The sequence below is a fragment of the Diaphorina citri genome, unplaced genomic scaffold, assembly GCF_000475195.1.
Source record: "Diaphorina citri unplaced genomic scaffold, Diaci psyllid genome assembly version 1.1 scaffold757, whole genome shotgun sequence".
NCBI lineage: Eukaryota > Metazoa > Arthropoda > Insecta > Hemiptera > Psyllidae > Diaphorina > Diaphorina citri.
The window spans coordinates 69532-91549 of NW_007378190.1; the positions used below are offsets into that span (position 1 = coordinate 69532).

Here is a 22018-nt window from a genome sequence, read left to right on the forward strand (position 1 = left end):
TACTGCGCTCGCCTTGCACGCGGGAGACCCGGGTTCGATTCCCGGCGGGGCCAAGAAATTTGTATCATGCAAATGATTGGTTTGGAATAGATAATAATCTAATACTTAAATAAAATTTGTTAGAGTTTCCTTCACATGAATCTTCACAAAGTTACCGAGGCATGCATCAAGAAGAAATTTGTGTTACATATGTCACAATGTTTGGTGCTCACTGACTTTGATCTCGAATAATTTTCCGTATAAAGACAAAAGTATAAACAAAAGTGTTAGACCAGAACAAGATAAAATGGGAAATTATTACAATGGCACAGAGAACATTAAAACGAAACACATACCATGGGATGATAATGATAACACCTAAGTAATGATGTAAGAAAACGACTTCAAATAAGATGAGTACATAGAAGTACATAGGGAAGGAAGGATGGTAAGGAGAAAAGCGATCAAATGAGAGAAGGGAAGAAATTAAAATTCCCGTGAACCTAGTTTGAGCGAAAAGAAATCTCAAGATATACCAATTTCCAAAGACATGTCGAACCCTCAACTTATCCCGAGTACATAGGGAAAGAAGGATGGGGAGGAAAAAAGCGATCAAATGAGAGAAGGGAAGAATAGACCAAGCAAGCTGTCAGGCATTAAAATTCCCGTGAACCTAGTTTGAGCGAAAAGAAACCTCAAGATATACCGATTCCCAAAGACATGTCGAACCCTCAACTTATCCCTTCTGCCTTCTCAATTTACCATCTTAAGAGCACTGCCTTTCAATCCAGAGGCTTTGGGTTCAAACCCAGACTTGTTCGCAAACTTAAAAAAAAAAAACAGTTGTAGAGAGAGAGAAACAATCAATAATTTGTTGATGAGCTGCCCAGCGTCTGGGTTGCCATATGACACAGCATACAACTCAAACAGACATGTCACAATAAAATTAAATTGAAAAGATTTTAATCCGGCCCTGAATGGGGCCTACCCGATCTTATATCAAACTTACCTCTTGGCTAGGGCCCCGTTTAACAGTTCCCCTCTGAGGCGGGCCTGATGTAATGTATCCAGGGGCGTGTTCACGTAGGTTACGTAGGCAGGACAAGAGGGGCGCTCTCTGGCGTCAAATTTGATGACGAGGGATCTCATTTGATTTAGAGCCTGATCTCCCAACACTAGGGTCTCCTGAGTATCATCAACTGATCTGTGAAAACAAAATTAACAGTAAATAGCTGTCGGTTCTGTCGGTATTAACTCGGAAAAAGAGCCCCTAAAAAATGATAGTCAAACCCACATCTTCAGAGGGAACTGTAACTGCTATGGTCTTATCGTCCCGAAATCGAAGAGAGAAGAAAGACAGGATAGGAGAAAGCCAGCCGTTCCGAGGCAGCATACAACTCAAACAGACATGTGAACATGTCACAATAAAATTAAATTGAAAAGATTAAAATAAGTATTTACTAGGTAAGTAGGTACCTACGTAACATGAATGTAAAATGTACTGGGGGGAAAAAAAAAATCTTTTTAAGGGCGAAAATGCTTGCCTTCAAAACAAATTCAATCATGGAATACGGCCCAGCTGTAAACAGTATTTATGTTATTCAACCCATAAAATACACTGCACCTTGTTTAGACTGCTGAGGTAAACGGACTTTTTAGTCTCATTCGACCAGGATAAACAAAGTACCTACATATTGTGTTTTTTTTTTTTTTACATTTATAGCGGAGAAAATTCTTGCCTTCAAAACAAATTCTATCGTGGTACAGGGCCCTGGTGTTTTCAGCAATCATATATGTCATATATGACGGAGTTTGGACCAGCTAGGACTAATCTTGCCCTTGACTTTCGCGGCGCTTTTTGCGCGGCGTCTTTCGCGCTTTTGTAGCTCGTTTTGCAGTCGGCGTTTCTCCCGACGTCCCAGGCGACGTTTTCAGTTTCTTGAGCGGCGTTTTACGCGGTGTTCTGGTCCGTCTGGATTTGGGAGAGCTGGATTCTTGAAGATTAGGATCGTTTGTGTTGTTCTCTTTCTCTTCTTGAAGACTCATCGCGAGTGCCATGTTGGACTCGTCCGAATCTGGGGAAAAAGAGACACAAGGATTTGTAGTGTGTTTAAAATAATAAAAATAAAATAAAAATAAAAAAAAATGCCGTTTCTCTGTGTTATTATATCACAACTTTGGTGTTCACTGCAGCACAGTAGGGGTTTTCCAAAAATTTTAATAATCCAGCACCCTATTGTAGTGTGTTAAATAGCGTGTTGTTAATATATCCTTCCATTTAAATAATAATCTAATACTTAAATAAAATGTCTTTGTTAGAGCTTCCTTCACATGAATCTTCACAAAGTTACCGAGGCATGCATCAAGAAGAAATTTGTGTTACATATGTCACAATGTTTGGTGCTCACTGCAGCATTGTAGGATTTTTCTAAATATCTCAAAAATCCTAACACCCAATGTTTACCTACCATGCTGGTGGTTGCTATGCACATAACTACTTATTTTCCTCACGAGGCTGAATGGGCCCCGCAACAGCTAGTGACGGAATCAATCATTTGCATGATGCATTTTTTTTAACCTACTATTTCTGTATTACTGTCTGTGTACTATTACTGTATTACTGTCTGTGTACTATTACTGTATTACTGTCTGTGTACTATTACTGTATTACTGTCTGTGTACTAATACTGTCTACCGCGGCTGTTCTACTACCTAACCTCTTCTGGGCTTTCAAGATAGGAACGAGTGTCCGTGATAAAGTAAGTCTAATTAATGTACCTACTCTATCACACTTTACTGTCTTACCTTTAGATCTACGACACTGATACCACACACATCCACAAACAGGGCCATGTCGCTGCCTTTCCAATAAGCCACTGAGTTCCACTTGTTACAATAGGTACAGTCAGAATGAGACCTTACGGTGCCTTCTACTTTGGGCGTCCTGAAACGAGAAAGCGGATAGAAATTTTAGTATACAACGGAAACATTTGTTTCGCAACACTTGTGAACCATTGCACAAGTGTTGCGAAACAAATGCTGCCTTTCCAATATGTCACTGAGTTCCACTTGTTACAATAGGTACAGTCAGAATGAGACCTTAGCGTGCCTTCTACTTTGGGCGTCCTGAAACGAGAAAACGAATACAAATTTTGTTACTTAATTGAAAACATTTGGTTCGCAACACTTGTGAACCGTTGTGTAAGTGTTGCGAAACAAATACTGCCTTTCCAATACGCCACTGAGTTCCACTTGTTACAATAGGTACAGTCAGAATGATTCCTTACAGTGCAAGTGTTGCGAAACAAATGCTGCCTTTCCAATGTGTCACTGAGTTCCACTTGTTACAATAGGTACAGTCAGGATGAGACCTTAGCGTGCCTTCTACTTTGGGCGTCCTGAAACGAGAAAACGGATACAAATTTTGTTACTAAATTGAAAACGTTTGGTTCGCAACACTTGTGAACCGTTGTGCAAGTGTTGCGAAACAAATACTGCCTTTCCAATACGCCACTGAGTTCCACTTGTTACAATAGGTACAGTCAGAATGATTCCGTACCATGCCTTCAACTTTGAGAGTTCTGAAACAAGAAAGCTCAGTGTTTCGCCACCGTTTTTCGTAGCAATGAAACAACTGCTACATTAGACTCATGTGGTCTGTGTCGTAGCATGCCCATCCCGGAGTATGTCCCGCATCAGATGAGCGATAAGAGACAATACTTCCCATTTAGGTGCTGGGTCATCACGAGAACTCCAGAAAGTAACCCGTTGAAACATTTGCAATCGAAAAACGAGTGTAAATTTTTGTCAATGGTGGGATTCGAACCCCGGACCTTCTGCATGGCTAGGGACCTTCTTTTATCTTTTTAGTTACCTCTTCTTTACACTGTAGGCTTCGAGCTCTCTTGCAGTGTTGGTCACAAGAAGGTAATGTTTGTGTATATCAAGGCTGATTTTATTTCGACTAGGTCTAAGGAGATCTTGTGACATATCCTGATGGAAAATGTCGCCTGAGCTTCGCAAGGAGAAGAGGGTTAAGCGACGGTGAGCGTGGTCATCATTTGAACCGGTGGCGGGTGCCGGCGGAAGGAACGAGAGGCCCATGAGATTGTTGTCGAATCTGTAGGGAGGGGAGAGGAGGGGAGGGAAGGAATAGAATAGAACAGAATAGACCCGGTTTATACTGCTAGAATGAGACTGAAAAGCCGCCTTACTCCCGCAGTCTAAACAAGGTCTTATGTATTTGGTACAATATGTTCTTTATTAATAATAAAAGGGAAAAAATAGATGAATGTTTCACCGCCGTTTTCCTTTCGTAGCAATGAAACAACTGCTACATTAGACTCATGTGGTCTGTGTTGTAGCACGCCCATCCCGTAGTATGCCTCTCATCAGATGGGCGAGAAGAGACTCAATACTTCCGATTTAGGTGCTGGGTCAACACAAGAACACCAGAAAGTAACCCGCAGAAATATTTGCAATCGAAAAACGAGTACAATTTTTTGTCGATGGTGGGACTCGAACCAGGGACCTCCTGCGTCGCAAGCAAGCGCTTTACCACTGGGCTAACCGTGCCCCCATATACCATATACCCCATATTCTTGCAGTATTCAAATAACTAAAACAATAGGGCCACCCTATCTTATTTAATTTAATAGAAATATAAATGGGGCCTACCCAACCTATCCTCAGACTTACCTCTTGGCTAGGGCCCCGTTCAACAGTTCCCCTCTGAGCCGGGCCTGATGTAACGTATCCAGGGGCGTATTCACAAAACCAGAACAATAGGGCAGCCCTCTCTCAATTAATAGGTGTATAAATGGGGCTTACCCCAGCTTATATCAGACTTACCTCTTGGCTAGGGCCCCGTTTAACAATTCCCCTCTGAGGCGGGCCTGATGTAGTGTATCCAGGGGCGTATTCACGTAGGTTACGTAGGCAGGACAAGAGGGGCGCCCTCTGGCGTCAAATTTGATGACGAGGGATCTCATTTGATTTAGAGCCTGATCTCCCAACACTAGGGTCTCCTGAGTACCATCCACTGATCTGTGAAAACAAAATTAACAGTAAATACCTGTCGGTTCTGTCGGTATTAACTCGGAAAAAGAGCCCCTAAAAAATGATAGTCAAAGCTCCAAATCAAAGCTTAAATAAATTCTATTCTAAATGAGATATATTCTATTCTATTCCACATACATCTTGGAAAAATGTGTCATTATCCCATCAAATATACGAGATTTTTGTTTAGACTGCTGGGGAAAAGGAACTTTTCAATCCTAATCGGGCAGGATAAACAGGGTATATACTCTATTCTATTCTATAAATGAGGTATATTCTTTAATATTCTATTCTTACCTCACGGCACAATACAGGGGAACGGCGCTCATATGGTGCGTCACTCGAAACAGGACCGCCTTGGCATCCATTTTCTCCGTATCCAGACCAAACACACGATATATTCTATTCTAAATGAGATATATTCTATTCTATTCCACATACATCTTGGAAAAATGTGTCATTATCCCATCAAATATACGAGAGTTTTGTTTAGACTGCTGGGGAAAAGGAACTTTTCAATCCTAATCGGGCAGGATAAACAGGGTATATATTCTATTCTATTCTATAAATGAGGTATATTCTTTAATATTCTATTCTTACCTCACGGCACAATACAGGGGAACGGCGCTCATATGGTGCGTCACTCGAAACAGGACCGCCTTGGCATCCATTTTCTCCGTATCCAGACCAAACACACGATATATTCTATTCTAAATGAGATATATTCTATTCTATTCCACATACATCTTGGAAAAATGTGTCATTATCCCATCAAATATACGAGAGTTTTGTTTAGACTGCTGGGGAAAAGGAACTTTTCAATCCTAATCGGGCAGGATAAACAGGGTATATACTCTATTCTATTCTATAAATGAGGTATATTCTTTAATATTCTATTCTTACCTCACGGCACAATACAGGGGAACGGCGCTCATATGGTGCGTCACTCGAAACAGGACCGCCTTGGCATCCATTTTCTCCGTATCCAGACCAAACACACGATGGGTGGTGCCAATGTAGACTAGATCCGGCGAAATCTGGCTGGGTGTCACCACACACAGGCGTTCACAATTCTCGAGGAACGCTCGGAAACACCAGAAGGAGACTAGGTTCAGATTGGCGCTCTGTGGGAAAAGAGAACACAAAGGTTTGGAATAAATAATAATCTGTTGTTGTTGTTGTTGTTATCTAATGCTTGAGATTGACTATTATGTCATTTTTCTCCTTGCGTCCCAATATTTGGATACTATGTTGTAATAATTATCTAATACTTAAATAAAATTTCTTTGTTAGAGCTTCCTTCGCGTGAATCTTCACAAAGTTATGGAGGCATGCATCAAGAAGAAATTTCTTTGTGTTACATATTATGTCATAATTTTTGGTGCTCACTGCAGCATTGTAGGATTTTTCTAAATATCTCAAAAATCCCAACACCCAATGTTTACCTAACATGCTGGTGGTTGCTATGCACATAACTACTCATTTTCAACACATTTTAAACATCTTTCTTTAAGAATAGAATAGAATATAACTACCTTGTTTATACTACCATTTTGGAATTACTATGGAGTATACTACTATGGAGTACTACTACTTTGGAGTATACTACCAAATACTACACTACCATTATACTTTAAAAACATATTAAGACAAAAAACTATAATTTGTTCTTAAAAAATTAAAGGAATTTTAATTCTATTAAACATAAAAAAAGTTTGTCACAAAATGTGTCGTTCCCCGCTAAATACGCTACGCTAGATTTCATGACTCAACTTGAACTTGAACCACCAACCTCTAGATTCAAAGCCCACCGTCCTAACCACTACACCACTGAGGATGGATTTTTTTTTTAATAATAAAAAATGAAATAATGAACAGAATGTTGCTTGAAAAACAACAGAGCCCAACAATCATTTTGCCAAATTTCCAGGAAAAGTAAGACATACAGAATGTATACATACCTAAGTCATTGTTGTACTTTCCTCTTGCACTTAGAAGGCAGGGTGCCCCAAGGATGTTCTTGACTAGAATACAGTTGCTATAGTACCAATTTTCATCCTGTGGAGGGAAAAAATGAAAAAGTATTAGTTAGCTTGGGCAGCTACCTGTGCCCTATAACACCAAAGTATGGAAAAGTATTTACAATTCCAAATTCCGATCTAATTCGTCCAAATCCAAATTCTGCTTTTCCATTGACTATTACACTTGTAAGATACTTTTCCATACTTTGGTGATATGAGGCACTGGGCATGGTAAACAAGGTGTATTCTATTCCATAGTTATTCCAAAATGCAGTTCATGAAATGGGCATTGATTTTTTTTTTTTTTTTTTTTTTTTTTTTTCTTCAAAACTTAAATATTAGGGGGAGCTAAAATAAAGGAGGCCCTGTAGGGATGAAAAATTCAACTCTGCTCGTACATTGAAACCCAGAATCTCTGTGCTAATCGACAGGATTTTTGGAACCTTACTCCAGTAAAAATGTGGGTCAGGAAATCTCTCTCTCATGAAATGAAAGCTGCTAACTTTGATAAAGCTCTTTGGGTAACTCCATAGGTCCCTTCTTTAGCTGTGTCTAGCTTTTGCCTCCATCTCATCATTTTTATTTTACATATGACTGGAAAAAAAAGGAATCAATTACATAGTATCTACCATGAGTTGAAAATAGAAAATGTACCTTCCAACTCAAAGAGAGTCATAGTATATACATAGATGGAAAATATGATGTTACCTTCCACTCAAAGGTCTATTAATGTTTTTTTACTCTTATTTATTGATCGTATAAATAAAGTAAAAAAAAAGTCACAACCAGCGCCCCACGGCATATCGGATGTGGGAATACAGAGATCACGGAGCGAATTAGAGGAATCTGGGGAATAGGGTCTTTGAATCAAGAAGGGGAGAGAGGTTCATGGATTTTGCTTTTTGGTACTGACTTTGGCCATCCTTTGGATGAACTGGAAAAAATGAACGTGTGTACTATGTGATAAGAGAATGAGTTTGAAGATGAAAGGAAAAGTGTATAGAACAAGTGGTGAGGACCAGCTGTGATATATGGGGCAGGAAACTTGGCTGTCAAGAAGGTGCATGAGAAGAGACGGGAAGTTGCCAAAATGGGAATGCTGGATGGAGTTGTGAGGTTTTACCCGGCTGGAACAGGATCAGAAATGAAGTAATAAGAAATAAAATCAAAGTAATGGAGGTGTCGAAGAAAGTCCAGGAAAGAAGAATGCAGTGGTATGGACATGTTCAAAGAAGAGAGGAAATTACCTTCCACTCAAAGAGAGTTGACAGTATGATAGTAGATGGAAAAGGGGAAAGGGGCAGACCAAAGAAGAAGTGGAAAAACTGCATAATTCAAGACCTGCGGGAAAAGAACCTAACGGGGGATGAAGTGCACAACAGGGCTGACTGGAAGAGGCTGGCAAAAAACGTCGACCCCACTTGAGTGGGAAAAGATGTAGAAGAAGAAGACTTTATTTGTATAAATGGTTGACATTTTGGACTTTTGATCTGGAGGTTAGTGGTTCCAGTTCAAGTCAAGTGATAAAGAATATATCAAGGTATATTTTTAAATCAAATGGTTTAATAGCTAATTCCTTTGCATTTGTAAACATTTTTATCCAAGCTTCACTACACAAGTACAGAATTATTCATGGTTTTTTTTTTTTTAGTTGTCTTCCCAAGGAACACTTCATATAGTTTTCCTCATCCCCCTAAATCTCATGGACACAGGCCGGATTATGGAAAATTCTGTCCGGACATAATCAAATTTCTTTGCCGCACCATAGCTTTTGCAACATTTCTCTTAACACTTGATTCAGATAATGATTTAACTTACCACTTTTCTTGTATGCTTTGTTGGCATTTTGTACAACTATGTTTCTTGCTTTCAGATGAAGTGTCTTTTCCACAACCAACGTACTACAGGTTTCTATGTCATTCAACACTGAAATAAATCAAATAATCAAACAATAATCAAAATAAAAAGCTGAGTGCCTGTTTTTTTTTTTTTTCTTTTTTTTTTTAGTGTTTCACTGCTGTTTTTCTTTTGTAGCAATGAAACAACTGCTACCTGCAGTAGATGCTTGTGGTCTGTGTCATAGCATGCCCATCCTGTAGTATGCCTCTCATCAGATGGGTGAGAAGAGACACAATACTTTCCACTTAGGTGCTAGGTCAACTCAAGAACACCAGAAAGTAACCCGATGACTTGTGTTTCTTTTTTTTTTAACTCTGGGAATCAAATTTGAGACCTTCTAGCTGTGTAGCAAGGCATTGCAATCTAATATGTACAGTATTATGCTAATTGTGCCCTTATTACAACTTATAAACTTACCTTTATTAGCAATATCATTAGAGCTTGTGAAAGGAATGGGATAAGACTGGGCTGGCCTCAGAGGCTGAAAACTATTTAACATTTCAATCACATTTCTGTCCTTGATTTTCTGATGTAAATTCAAACTCGGGATCTGATAGTGGTATTGGTTTCTGCTTGCAGATAATGACTGAAGGTTATCGCCTTTGGGAGTGTCCTCCATGGTTGGGTCTGAAAGAGAGAAAAATACTTGGAAAATGGGTAGGTATTTCAATTTTGGTTTTCCTGGTGGTAGTGGTGGAAAATTTGGGAAATGGAACATTGCCTGGCATTGTACTATTTCACCATTTTCCACCACTACCACCATGAAAACTGTGAAAGGAAAATAGGTGTAAAATAATCCCAAATGAGTGGCTTTGATGGGTTGTGCCCATCTTCACATGTTGATGTTATCTTTCCCTGAACTCACCTTAAAGTACCTAAGGTACTTGAAGCTCATTCAATAAAACCTTGACTTGTTTTAATAAATGCAATTATGATGAACAGGTTTTTGTATAGCGGTCACATGTAACTGCACATGCACAATAATCACATTATACAATATCCGTCAATATCCATTTTTTTGGTTTTCCAAATTTCCAGTCAATTTAAAAAATTCCCGCTCAATTTTCAAACGCACGTGGTTTCAGTTTAATATTAGAGCGAAAGAATAGTTTCATTGGAGCGAAAGAAAAATTAGAAGTTCAGTTGCGGACTACCTAGGTCCTTACGACTTCCTGGTTGCGTCTCATCTCATCTGGAATTTCTTAGTCAATAAACAATCAGATAGCTTAATCCAAGAGTTAAACCAAGTTCTAACTCATTTTGTGGCCCCGGCCATAATTAAGCAGAAAGGACTACCCACGAGGGGCCTTTGGGTGTTTTTTTTTCTGTTTAATATATGCTGTCCAGTTGGTCTGGAAGGGAGGGCCATTTTTTTTTTTTTTTTTTTTTTTTTTTTTTTTCAAAGCACTCCCACTCATAATAAGGAACAAACTAAAATGAAGAGTCGCGCGACACGTTTCCACTGGCATTGCTACGCGACATTCCTTTGATCCGGACCGACTTTCATCGGATAGAAGTCGCATGGTCGCACGACTTTTTTTCGTGTCGCGCGACATGTTTCCACTATGCGATTTTTATCGCGCGACTTTGTCGCGCGGCAAAAATCGCGTTGGTGGAAATCCACCTTTAGACTGCGGGAGTAAAAGGACTTTTCAGTCTCATTCTGGCAGTATGAACAGAGGGTATTTTCTATTCTATACTAAAAATATCTGTGGGATGTCTACCTCCCTCAATCCACATCGATTTTTAGGGGCCCCCAAAATTAGTTTGGGCAGAGGTATTCGTGGGTACTTTCTTTTGCAGATAATTCTCTCTACATATCGATTATAAGAATCTCAGATATCATATATATAGGTACAATCATTTTGCACCTAGGTTTCATAAGTAGGTATTTTGTACTTTAGTTTAATAGAACCCTTTTAAATATTAGGTAGTTAGGTAGGAATGTATTAATAAGAATTGAGTCTTCTAGTTATTTTGTATTATACATTTTAATAATTAAGCTATTTAATTTAAAAATATATTAAAATAAATAATAAACAGTAACATTGGTGAAAACAGTATCAATATGTGTATATTATTATTGAAATTAACGCTATGGCTCTCTGAGTCTCGGTATAAAACTGTTTAACCTTTTCAGTTCTAAAGTCAAAAGGGTATCGAACCTCTCAGTTCTACAGTAAACGGACTTTTCGGCCTCATTCTGGCAGGATAAACAAGGTATATTCTATTGATCTATTCCATTTCATTCTGGTCAGATGGAGAAGTACGATATCTGTCAAGTCGGTTCTATCTTAATTAACCATGCAGAATTGCTCACAGGCGAACCACTTGTTTGCCATTTTGTTACTAACCCATTTTATCAAAGTAGAATAGAATATACCTACTCACAGGCGAACCACTTGTTTGCCATTTTTTTTTTTTTTTTTTTTTTACCCCCTTTTTTCCCAAGTAGAATAGTACATACCTATATACCTCTACCATATTTTTTTCTTCTTTTTTTTAGAGGCATAGGTACACAAACACAGCACCTACCTACCTACTGAGTGCCTGTATGTACCTACTAAGTACACAGTTGGTACCTGCCTTCCTGCCTATGAGTACACTCGTATAATATACCTATGGGATATTATCCCTTTTGCAGAATGATACATAGGTACCTATATAGCTCTACCATATTTTTTTTCTTCTTTTTTTTTAGAGGCATAGGCACACACACACAGCACCTACCTACCTACTGAGTGCCTGTATGTACTAAGTACACAGTTGGTACCTGCCTTCCTGCCTATGAGTACACTCGTATAATATACCTATGGGATATTATCCCTTTTGCAGAATGACGTAGTTATGTGTTTTCGTTGTTTAGTGCTGAGTCTGCTGAGTCATCAGTAAAGAATATACCTTGTTTATCCTGCTCAAATCCTGCCCAAAACAAACTATTCCAACATAAGTATCAGTACCAAAACAAGCCAGCCCAATTAGCTTGATGCGCCTTCCTTGTAAGTCCTAGGTCGCGGGTGGGATTATCACCCGGAGGCAAAGTCTTTTCTAAACAAACTCTTCGAAGTCTAAAGAAACAAGATTCGTTCTCGTAATGTGTGGCTTTCAATTTCGAAACTATTAAGACCTGTTTTCATAGTTCCCAAACCCTACCACGCTATCTTTGTCGTAAAAGAATAAATAAATAAAAATAGCTCTATCTCAGATTTCGACTTTCTTCTGTTTCTTTCAAAGAGAAAAACACCGTCAATCAACTGAGGAGCTGAGGACCTGTTTGTCGTATTTTCGGTAATTCGTTTCTGGAAGATTTCAAGATGAAAATCAAACTCTCACTTGGGAATGTCCTAATCAAGTACATGCTGTTCGCTTTCAATTTGATCTTTGTGGTAAGTTTTTTCCTTCAAGATGTTCGATAGCGGGAACTGTCTCTGTTAAGGTCTTATTACCCTAAAAGCGAAAGGAGAAGGAAGACAGGATAGGAGAAAACCAGCAAACCAGCTGTTCCGCGAACGAAACGTATCTGTTTAGGATAAAATCCGGCCCGGGCAGGAATCGAAATCGCGGTCTAGCACTTACAAGGCAGACGCGCTACCCTCCATATGTGAGTGTTCAAGCTACACACGACACGATTTTTTTCCGAACGACAAGTGGGAACGGTCCTTTATACTACAGGAATGAGACTGAAATGTCCCTTTACTAGTTAGCTTGGAGAGTAAAGCATCGGCTATGTCTGTTTTATTTTCCTGTTTCTTTCAAAGGGAAAAACACCGTCAAACAACTGAGGAGCTGAGGACCTGTTTGTCGTATTTTCGGTAATTCGTTTCTGGAAGATTTCAAAATGAAAATCAAACTCTCACTTGGGAATGTCCTTATCAAGTACATGCTGTTCGCATTCAATTTGATCTTTGTGGTAAGTTTTTTCCTTCAAGATGTTCGATATAGCAGGAACTGTCTCTATTAAGGTCTTGTTACCCTAAAAGCGAAGAGAGAAGGAAGACAGGATAGGAGAAAACCAGCAAACCAGCTGTTCCGCGAACGAAACGTATCCGTTTAGGATAAAATCCGGCCCGGGCGGGAATCGAAATCGCGATCTAGCACTTACAAGACAGACGCGCTACCCTCCATATGTGAGTGTTCAAGCTACACACGACACGATTTTTTTCCGAACGACAAGTGGGAACGGTGCTTTGTACTACAGGAATGAGACTGAAATGTCCCTTTATCTACTAGTTAGCTTGGAGAGTAAAGCATCGGCTATGTAAGCGTTAGGTCACGGGTTCGATTCCCGCCCGGGGTGAACTTTGTTCTAAGCACATAAGGCTAGTTCTCCAAACGAAAAGTGTGAACGGGCCCTAACTCTACTGTTCCAGGTCACCGGTATTGCCCTACTCGGTTTCGGCTTTCTGGTTCGCACCCTGTTCCAGAGCTACGCCCACTTCTTCCTCATAGAGTTTTCCAGGCGACTACTTTGTACCTACGTGTGTTTTTAATTTTCGGCGATAATTTATTTTTGGTATTTTTAGTCATGTGTTCCGGAATTCCACAGTTCTCACGATGCCGCGGATGCTGTATTTGAGATTTTCAAGTTAACAAGGATAGGTAGTTGTTATTGTTGGTGGTGGTTATTGTAGTGGCCTAGCTGAAGCCGTGGATGTGATAGTTAGGACCCCCTACACCGGGGGAAGAAAAAAAAAACCTAGTGATAGGGTGCCACAAGTTTATGAATCTCAAGGTGGAAGAACTCTATCATTGAGTTACTCCCCATTATTCAGGTTGTTGGAATTCTATAGTAAAGTGTCAAGCTTCCTGATATAGAGTTCAATATTAGAGTGCCAGCACCAAAGGCACTCGGTTAGGCTTCCGTACTATATTTTGTGTCATACTGTATAATAATGTCATCAACATTGACACAAGTGTTTTCCATCTGTATTGGTATCTACTGGGTATCATAAAGAATAGAATAGATTGTATCTCATTTAGTCGCGTGATACCGCTTGAGAAGTCCCCCAGCCAGACTAAGCTGGTCTACTCCCTGTTTAACATCCCCCAGCCAGACATATTTATTTATTTACCTACAGTAAGCAGCCTAATTACCTGTTTTCTTCTTCCACTCTGTGATTTATCCCATGGCAGATCATCAAGCCGTTTCATCACATCTTCTGTTTCAGCTTCGGACAGGAAATCTTCTTTTATATAAACACCACCAATATCAAAACTCTTTCCACTGTGGTTAGGATGTGATTGGTAGGCATAGAGATCGGAGCCTTGCCAAGCTTTGTCATGGTAGTAATTATTCTGTTTTGCTTTCAGCTAGAAAGCGTCACAACAGCTTCCGAAGAACTGGAAGTCAGAAATCTACAATTTGAGGAAAAAACAAGGCAACTACAGCTGGAAAGATCCCAATTTCCAAATTCAGCGAGATATGCGACTGAAGTCCCTGTCCACATCGATCCCGCTCAAGATGAACAACTTTGATCCCAACATAAGTCTGATCTATGGAGAGGAAAGTAGTAAAATGATGGCGTGCGTTAAAAGTCTGCTCATACTCTTCAATGTCATCTGCTTGGTAAGTATTTTCCTTTAAAAAAATCAACATCACGGAAGAAGAAGAAGAAGCACAGAATAGTTTGGCGACATTTGAATTTATGGCAACATTTGAATTGAATACTATTTCTACATATATTTCCAGGGTACGGGCATCGTGCTCATCTATTCGGGTATCTCCGTGCTTGGCATTTAGAGGTATAGTAGTCGTGGTGGCGTTCCTAGGGTGTTGTGGTGCTATTAAGGAGAGCGCCTGGATGGTATTGACGGCAAGTTGTGGTTCCGGTGACGGTGGAAGGTATAGTCGTGGTGGCGTTCCTAGGGTGTTGTGGTGCTATTAAGGAGAGCGCCTGGATGGTATTGACGGTAAGTTGTAGTTCCGGTGACGGTGGAAGGTATAGTCGTGGTGGCGTTCCTAGGGTGTTGTGGTGCTATTAAGGAGAGCGCCTGGATGGTGCTGACGGTAAGTTGTGGTTCCGGTGACGGTGGAAGGTATAGTCGTGGTGGCGTTCCTAGGGTGTTGTGGTGCTATTAAGGAGAGCGCCTGGATGGTGCTGACGGTAAGTTAGGGTGGAAACACACTATCATCACGTGACGTGATAGTATGGTTTCCTATGGTCCGTAAACCAGAAAAACACTTATGCCAGCCACTCGGGCTTAGACCGTCTGGCGGACCGCGCTCTATCAGACCTTTGGAACATGTGGCGGAAAAAGTGTCTTAGAAGTGGTTTAATAGTTTGACGGAGCCCTGCATATCTGGGTAATCAAAGTCAAGTGTACGAGTTTTCTCGTTTCTTCAAATGATCCTAATGTGTCTCAAATTTCAGTTCAGTCTTCTGCTAATTGCGACAGCTTAACCCCATACACAAAAAGCCCAAACTGAGGCTTAGGTATAGGGGCTGGACAGCCCTAAAGGATGGGTTAAGCTTCTACGAATCTACTGAGATTGCCAACTTTGGTCAGCCACTCACTAGACTTGATACCTGATGAGCACACACACTATCAGGTAGACCTGACAGCTACGGCTGAAAAGGTCCGTCTCTCAGGTTTACCTGATACGTAGTTACGTGCTGTCTGCCAATGCAATCCCGGTGATTCAGGACAAGTTTAATGAGACCATGAAGCTGTACAATCACAGCCAAGAGCTGACCCGCGTCTGGGATGTGTTGCAGTCAAGTGTGAGTATTCAGAGATGATGTTAATATTGAGGATCCGGTTGGGTGGAAGAGCTCACTAAGTGAGAATCCTGTCATTAAAGCATTTAAAAAAAAAAGATTGTGGTACCTATAAGGACCGTCATAAAAGTTTAGTTACTGAGATTGCGACAGCCTAACCCCATACACAAAAAGCCCAAACTGAGGCTTAGGTGTAGGGGCTGGACAGCCCTAAAGGATGGGTTAAGCTTCTAAGAATCTACTGAGATTGCCAACTTTGGTCAGCCACTCACTATCAGGTAGACTTGATACCTGATGAGCACACACACTATCAGGTAGACCTGACAGCTACGGCTGAAAAGGTCCGTCTCTCAGGTTTACCTGATAGACTTCTTGACGCCCAAATATTTCGACGTAGCCTCCACGTTCGTGACGGTGGGCAGTATAGTAGTCGTCGTGGCGTTCCTAGGGTGTTGTGGTGCTATCAAGGAGAGCGCCTGGATGGTGCTGACGGTAAGTTAGGGTAGAAACACACTATCATCACGTGACGTGATAGTATGGTTTCCTATGGTCCGTAAACCAGAAAAACACTTATGCCAGCCACTCGCGCTTACACCGTCTGACGGACCGTGTTCTATCAGACCGTTGGAACGTGTGGCGGAAAAAGAAAAAGTGTCTTAGAAGTGGTTTAATAGTTTGACGGAGCTCTGCATATCCCTGATAGTGAGTGGCTGGCCTAAGACTTTTCATTTGGGGTTTCAGTTGGACTGCTGCGGTGCTCAGAACTACACAGACTGGTACCCGATTCTCAACGAGTCCCTGCCCATGTCTTGTTGCGGGGACCAAATTGGCGCAGTCGGGTCCCGCACTTGCGACGCGCAATCGGCCTCTCTGCATAGACAGCCGTGTTTGCACATCCTCGGGCATATTATCCAGGACAATGCGGGCAGTATTGCCATTGTGGCTTTGGGCATCGCGTTTCTACAGGTATGTTTTCTACACTTTGGGCAACCTAAGTACATATCTGTACTTTGGTACAGGAACATAATGAGATCTTTTGTAGAAATTGAATTATTAAGTATTATTACCTCCGTGGCCAAGTGGGTGTCACTCTAGGCTTGCAAGCCGGAGGTCCCGGGTTAGATTCCAGGCAGGATCTTCGGCTTCCAAGTTTTTCGGCTCTGTGCTTGGAGATCGTGGTGCACTCAGCCTCGTGAGGACAATTGAGTAGCTACTTTAATCGAGCAGTGACCAGTGGGTAGACCAAAGAAGAGGTGGAAAACTGCATAATTAAAGACCTGCGGGAAATGAACCTAACGGGGGATGAAGTGCACAACAGGGCTGACTGGAAGAGGCTGGCGAAAAACGTTGACCCCACTTGAGTGGGAAAAGATGTAGAAGAAGAAGACTTTATTTGTATAAATGGTTGACATTTTGGACTTTTGATCTGGAGGTTAGCGAAAAAGGGGAAGGGGTAGACCAATGAAGAGGTGGAAAAACTGCATAATTAAAAACCTACGGGAAAAGAACCTAACGGGGAATGAAGTGCACAACAGGGCTGACTGGAAGAGGCTGGCAAAAAACGCCGACCCCACTTGAGTGGGAAAAGGTGTAGAAGAAGACTTTATTTGTATAAATGGTTGACATTTTGGACTTTTGATCTGGAGGTTAGTGGTTCCAGTTCAAGTCAAGTGATAAAGAATATATCAAGGTATATTTTTAAATCAAATGGTTTAATAGCTAATTCCTTTGCATTTGTAAACATTTTTATCCAAGCTTCACTACACAAGTACAGAATTATTCTTTTTTTTTTCTAGTTGTCTTCCCAAGGAACACTTTATATAGTTTTCCTCATCCCCCTAAATCTCATGGACACAGGCCAGATTATGGAAAATTCTGTCCGGACATAATCAAATTTCTTTGCCGCACCATAGCTTTTGCAACATTTCTCTCAACACTTGATTCAGATAATGATTTAACTTACCACTTTTCTTGTATGCTTTGTTGGCATTTTGTACAACTATGTTTCTTGCTTTCAAATGGGACTTTTCAGTCTCATTCTGGCAGTATGAAAATATCTGTGGGATGTCTACCTCCCTCAATCCACATTGATTTTTAGGGGCCCCCAAAATTAGTTTGGGCAGAGGTACCTATACAACTTTCTTTTACACATAATTCTCTCTACATATCGATTATAAGAATCTCAGATAACATATATATTAGGTATAGGTACAATCATTTTGCACCTAGGTTTCATAAGTAGGTATTTTGTACTTTAGTTTAATAGAACCCTTTTAAATATTAGATAGTTAGGTAGAAATGTATTAATAAGAATTGAGTCTTCTAGTTATTTTGTATTATACATTTTAGTAATTAAGCTATTTGATTAAAAAATATATTGAAATAAATGATAAACAGTAACATTGGTGAAAACAATATCACTATGTGTATTATTATTGAAATTAACGCTCTGACTCTCTGAGTCTCGGTAAAACTGTTTAACCCTTTCAGTTCTAAAGTCAAAAGAGTATCGGCATAACTGTTTGAACCTCTCAGTTCTACAGTAAAGGCACTTTTCAGCCTCATTCTGGCAGGATAAACATAAACAAGGTATATTCTATTGGTCTATTCCATTTCATCCTAGTCCGATGCAGAAGTACGATATATCTGTCAAGTCGGTTCTATCTTAATTAACCATGCAGAATTGCTCACAGGCGAACCACTTGTTTGCCATTTTATTACTAGCCCATTTTGTCAAAGTAGAATAGAATATACTCACAGGCGAACCACTTGTTTGCCATTTTTTTTACTAACCCATTTTTTCAAAGTAGAATAGAATATACCTTGTTTATCCTGCTTAAATCCTGCCCAAAACAAACTATTCCAACATAAGTATCAGTACCAAAACAAGCCAGCCCAGTTAGGTTGATGCGCCTTCCTTGTAAGACCTAGGTCGCGGGTTGGATTACCAACCGGAGGCAAAGTCTTTTCTAAACATGTAAACAAACTCTATTCGAAATCTAAAGTAATAAGATTCGTTCTCGTAATGTGTGCCTTTCAATTTCGAAACTATTAAGACCTCTGTTTTCATAGTTCCCAAACCCTACCACGCTATCTTTGTCATAAAAGAATAAAAATAGCTCTATCTCAGATTTCGACTTTCTCCTTATCAGTTTTCCGCCCTCTTCAATTTCAAGAAGATGAGATCTTCGTTTAAGGAAATAATAAAATTTCAAGGGGGAAAAAAATTAGGATGGAGAAAATGGGGAAATTTCGTTTCCTGGGAGAGAATCTACTTGGGAAAACACCTTTGTTTATCTCTCATCTGTCAAATAAATGAATGTAAAATTAATAATAATAAAACAATTATTTATGAGTGTGTCTGTGTCATCTCATCTGGAAACAAACCCAGTCGTCTCAAATGTATTTTTATTATTATTTTGATAAGAGAAGTTTTAAAAACTCTGTCAAATACAAATGCAAAACATTGAAGACTCAGTAACTTTGTGAAGCTTCATATCAACAGTAGTAAAAACACACGATCAGCAATCATCACGTCACGTCACGTGATCTCATGGGGAGTCAAAAAGATGATAGCGCTTGGAAAGACCGAATTTCAGCGAAGATGTCGCAGGTAAGTGTTCATGTGCATGCAAATTGTACGAACTAAGATAAAGAAAATTCAGACATCATAATAAGGAATAAGGTACTCTCAGTTTCTCATACAGTTTTCCAGGCGACTACTTTGTACCTACGTGTGTTTTTCATTTTCGGCGATAATTTATTTTTGGTATTTTTAGTCATGTGTTCCGGAATTCCACAGTTCTCACGATGCCCGATTTTCAGCGGAGATGTCGCAGGTAAGTGTTCATGTGCATGCAAATTGTACGAACTAAGATAAAGAAAATTCAGACATCATAATAAGGTACTCTCAGTTTCTCATACAGTTTTCCAGGCGACTACTTTATACCTACGTGTGTTTTTCATTTTCGGCGATAATTTATTTTTGGTATTTTTAGTCATGTGTTCCGGAATTCCACAGTTCTCACGATGCCGCGGATGCTGTATTTGAGATTTTCAAGTTAACAAGGATAGGTAGTTGTTATTGTTGGTGGTGGTTATTGTAGTGGCCTAGCTGAAGCCGTGGATGTGATAGTTAGGACCCCCTACACCGGGGGAAGAAAAAAACCTAGTGATAGGGTGCCACAAGTTTATGAAGGTGGAAGAGCTCTATCATTGAGTTACTTCCCATTATTCAGGTTGTTGGAATTCTATAGTAAAGTGTCAATCTTCCTGATATAGAGTTCAATATTAGAGTGCCGGCACCAAAGGCACTCGGTTAGGCTTCCGTCCTATCTTTGTGTCACCCTGTATAATAATGCCATCAACATTGACACAAGTGTTTTCCATCTGTATTGGTATCTACTGGGTATCATAAAGAATAAAATAGATTGTATCTCATTTAGTCGCGTGATATCGCTAGAAAATCCAAACCAATGATACAGCCCTCTCACACTCTAGGAGTCCCAAGTCGTGAGACTAGTGTGAGAACTGTGAGAAGTCTCTATCATATTCATAGGTTTGGATTTTCAGCAGCATCGCGCGACTCCGCGCGAAAAAGGTCACGCGACGTTTCCAACTCTGCATATCTGGGTAATCCAAAGTCAAGTAGTGCGAGTTTTCTCGTTTCTTCATGTGATCCTAATGTGTCTCAAATTTCAGTTCAGTCTTCTGCTAGGCGCCCTGTTTGTGATTGAGATAGTGGGCAGTGCCGGTAGTTACGTGCTGTCTGCCAATGCAATCCCGGTGATTCAGGACAAGTTTAATGAGACCATGAAGCTGTACAATCACAGCCAAGAGCTGACCCGCGTCTGGGATGTGTTGCAGTCAAGTGTGAGTATTCAGAGATGATGTTAATATTGAGGATCCGGTTGGGTGGAAGAGCTCACTAAGTGAGAATCCTGTCATTAAAGCATTTAAAAAAAAAAGATTGTGGTACCTATAAGGACCGTCATAAAAGTTTAGTTACTGAGATTGCGACAGCCTAACCCCATACACAAAAAGCCCAATCCGAGGCTTAGGTGTAGGGGCTAGACAGCCCTAAAGGATGGGTTAAGCTTCTACGAATCTACTGAGATTGCCAACTTTGGTCAGCCACTCACTAGACTTGATACCTGATGAGCACACACACTATCAGGTAGACCTGACAGCTACGGCTAAAAAGGTCCGTCTCTCAGGTTTACCTGATAGTGAGTGGCTGGCCTAAGACTTTTCATTTGGGGTTTCAGTTGGACTGCTGCGGTGCTCAGAACTACACAGACTGGTACCCGATTCTCAACGAGTCCCTGCCCATGTCTTGTTGCGGGGACCAAATTGGCGCAGTCGGGTCCCGCACTTGCGACGCGCAATCGGCCTCTCTGCATAGACAGCCGTGTTTGCACATCCTCGGGCATATTATCCAGGACAATGCGGGCAGTATTGCCATTGTGGCTTTGGGGATCGCTTTTCTACAGGTATGTTTTCTACACTTTGGGGAACCTACGTACATATCTGTACTTTGTTACAGGAACATAATGAGATCTTTTGTAGAAACTAGAAATTGAATTATTAAGTATTATTACCTCCGTGGCTAAGTGGGTTTCACTCTAGGCTTGCAAGCCGGAGGTCCCGGGTTAGATTCCAGGCAGGATCTTCGGCTTCGAAGTTTTTCGGCTCTGTGCTTGGAGATCGTGGTGCACTCAGCCTCGTGAGGACAATTGAGTAGCTACTTTAATCGAGCAGTGACCAGTGGCGGCTTTACCAGTGTAAAATGATGATACGAGTAGATGAAAATTAATATAGAGGAGGCACTTGGGAATGCTGTGATACCCACAAAAGTTGTGAAAAAGCTCTCTACTTTACCACAGAGATTCATGATTTGAAAATCCATTTATGTATTAAGTTCAACGTGAGAACGACACTCTTTCAGTTTTGAGGAAACAGGAACTCTTTGGTTTCAGATGCTGGGCATTCTCTTTGCATGTACCCTGGGAAAATCTATCCGATACCAATATCAGCAGATGTGAGACTCAAGACATCGATATGTAGGAGGATACTTCAGCAAGTGACACCAACAAGATAGTCGTTTAGCCTTCTGATTACTAAACTGGGGTCCGCGGCCCCCTGAAGAAGCCGTGAAGGACTTCCATACCAGCGAGATCATTATAAAATACAGTAAAAGGGCCGCGGAGGGTTCACAATTAACAAAAGGGACCACGTAGAAAAACTATTAGGAGCCGCTGGTTTAGCCGTCTGATTACTTAGGCACTGGTACCAACCTCAGTGGTGCAGTTGTTAACGCGTTGGACTTTGGATCTGGAGGTT

The 22018-nt window shown here is 40.6% G+C and overlaps 4 protein-coding genes and 1 long non-coding RNA gene across 6 annotated transcripts in view; 1 reads left to right on the forward strand and 4 right to left on the reverse strand.

The window, feature by feature from the left end:
- The window catches only part of LOC103511840, a 49668-nt gene extending 44237 nt beyond the window's left edge, over positions 1-5431 (reverse strand). Inside the window, exons 1-2 of the mRNA XM_017445132.2 lie at positions 5335-5431; positions 989-1183 (exon numbers count right to left, since the gene is read on the reverse strand). Coding sequence (XP_017300621.1) covers positions 989-1183; positions 5335-5405 — 266 coding nt within the window. The 5' untranslated portion in view covers positions 5406-5431. The remainder of the gene's footprint in view (positions 1-988; positions 1184-5334) is intronic.
- Positions 1-7205, reverse strand: part of LOC103511837 — a 21303-nt gene extending 14098 nt beyond the window's left edge. The window contains exon 1 of the mRNA XM_008476582.2: positions 6999-7205. The gene's annotated coding sequence lies outside the window, so the exon portion shown is untranslated. The remainder of the gene's footprint in view (positions 1-6998) is intronic.
- Positions 7206-7539: 334 nt separating this feature from the next.
- On the reverse strand, positions 7540-10282 carry LOC108252710. The gene is made up of 4 exons (XM_017445142.2): positions 9823-10282; positions 9375-9584; positions 8877-8984; positions 7540-7652 (listed from the first exon to the last, which is right to left on the reverse strand). Exons 2-4 carry the CDS (start codon positions 9574-9576, stop codon positions 7540-7542), a joined length of 423 nt encoding a protein of 140 aa, XP_017300631.1. The 5' UTR covers positions 9577-9584; positions 9823-10282.
- A 723-nt stretch (positions 10283-11005) lies between these two features.
- On the reverse strand, positions 11006-12172 carry LOC113468513. Its single transcript, XR_003392245.1, has 2 exons — positions 11859-12172; positions 11006-11340 (listed from the first exon to the last, which is right to left on the reverse strand). It is a non-coding gene; the product is annotated as an uncharacterized LOC113468513 (long non-coding RNA).
- Positions 12173-12176: 4 nt separating this feature from the next.
- LOC103511833 (CD63 antigen-like) lies at positions 12177-21906 on the forward strand. Of its 2 annotated transcripts, none has more exons than XM_008476578.3 (6): positions 12177-12343; positions 13328-13391; positions 16044-16168; positions 20378-20548; positions 20944-21168; positions 21655-21906. In XM_008476578.3, the coding sequence occupies exons 1-6, from the start codon at positions 12272-12274 to the stop codon at positions 21718-21720; spliced, it is 723 nt and encodes a 240-aa protein (XP_008474800.1). In that variant the 5' UTR covers positions 12177-12271; the 3' UTR covers positions 21721-21906. The 2 variants fall into 2 exon arrangements, with proteins under 2 accessions (XP_008474800.1, XP_017300626.1); XM_017445137.2 differs by lacking the exon at positions 12177-12343 and adding an exon at positions 12691-12867 and having other exon boundaries at positions 13328-13393; positions 16046-16168.
- Positions 21907-22018: the final 112 nt, after the last annotated feature.

Bases quoted from the DNA above. Each gene is read 5' to 3' on its own strand.
- LOC103511833 (XM_008476578.3), top strand. From the start codon at position 12,272: ATGAAAATCAAACTCTCACTTGGGAATGTCCTAATCAAGTACATGCTG. The intron at 13,392-16,043 runs ACTTCTTCCTCA...TTTACCTGATAG, and splicing joins CCTGTTCCAGAGCTACGCCC to ACTTCTTGACGCCCAAATAT. The intron at 16,169-20,377 runs GTAAGTTAGGGT...CTCAAATTTCAG, and splicing joins GCGCCTGGATGGTGCTGACG to TTCAGTCTTCTGCTAGGCGC.
- LOC108252710 (XM_017445142.2), bottom strand. From the start codon at position 9,576: ATGGAGGACACTCCCAAAGGCGATAACCTTCAGTCATTATCTGCAAGC. The intron at 8,985-9,374 runs GTAAGTTTATAA...GATTTATTTCAG, and splicing joins TAATGATATTGCTAATAAAG to TGTTGAATGACATAGAAACC. The intron at 7,653-8,876 runs GTAAGTTAAATC...TTTTTTTTCCAG, and splicing joins CAAAGCATACAAGAAAAGTG to TCATATGTAAAATAAAAATG.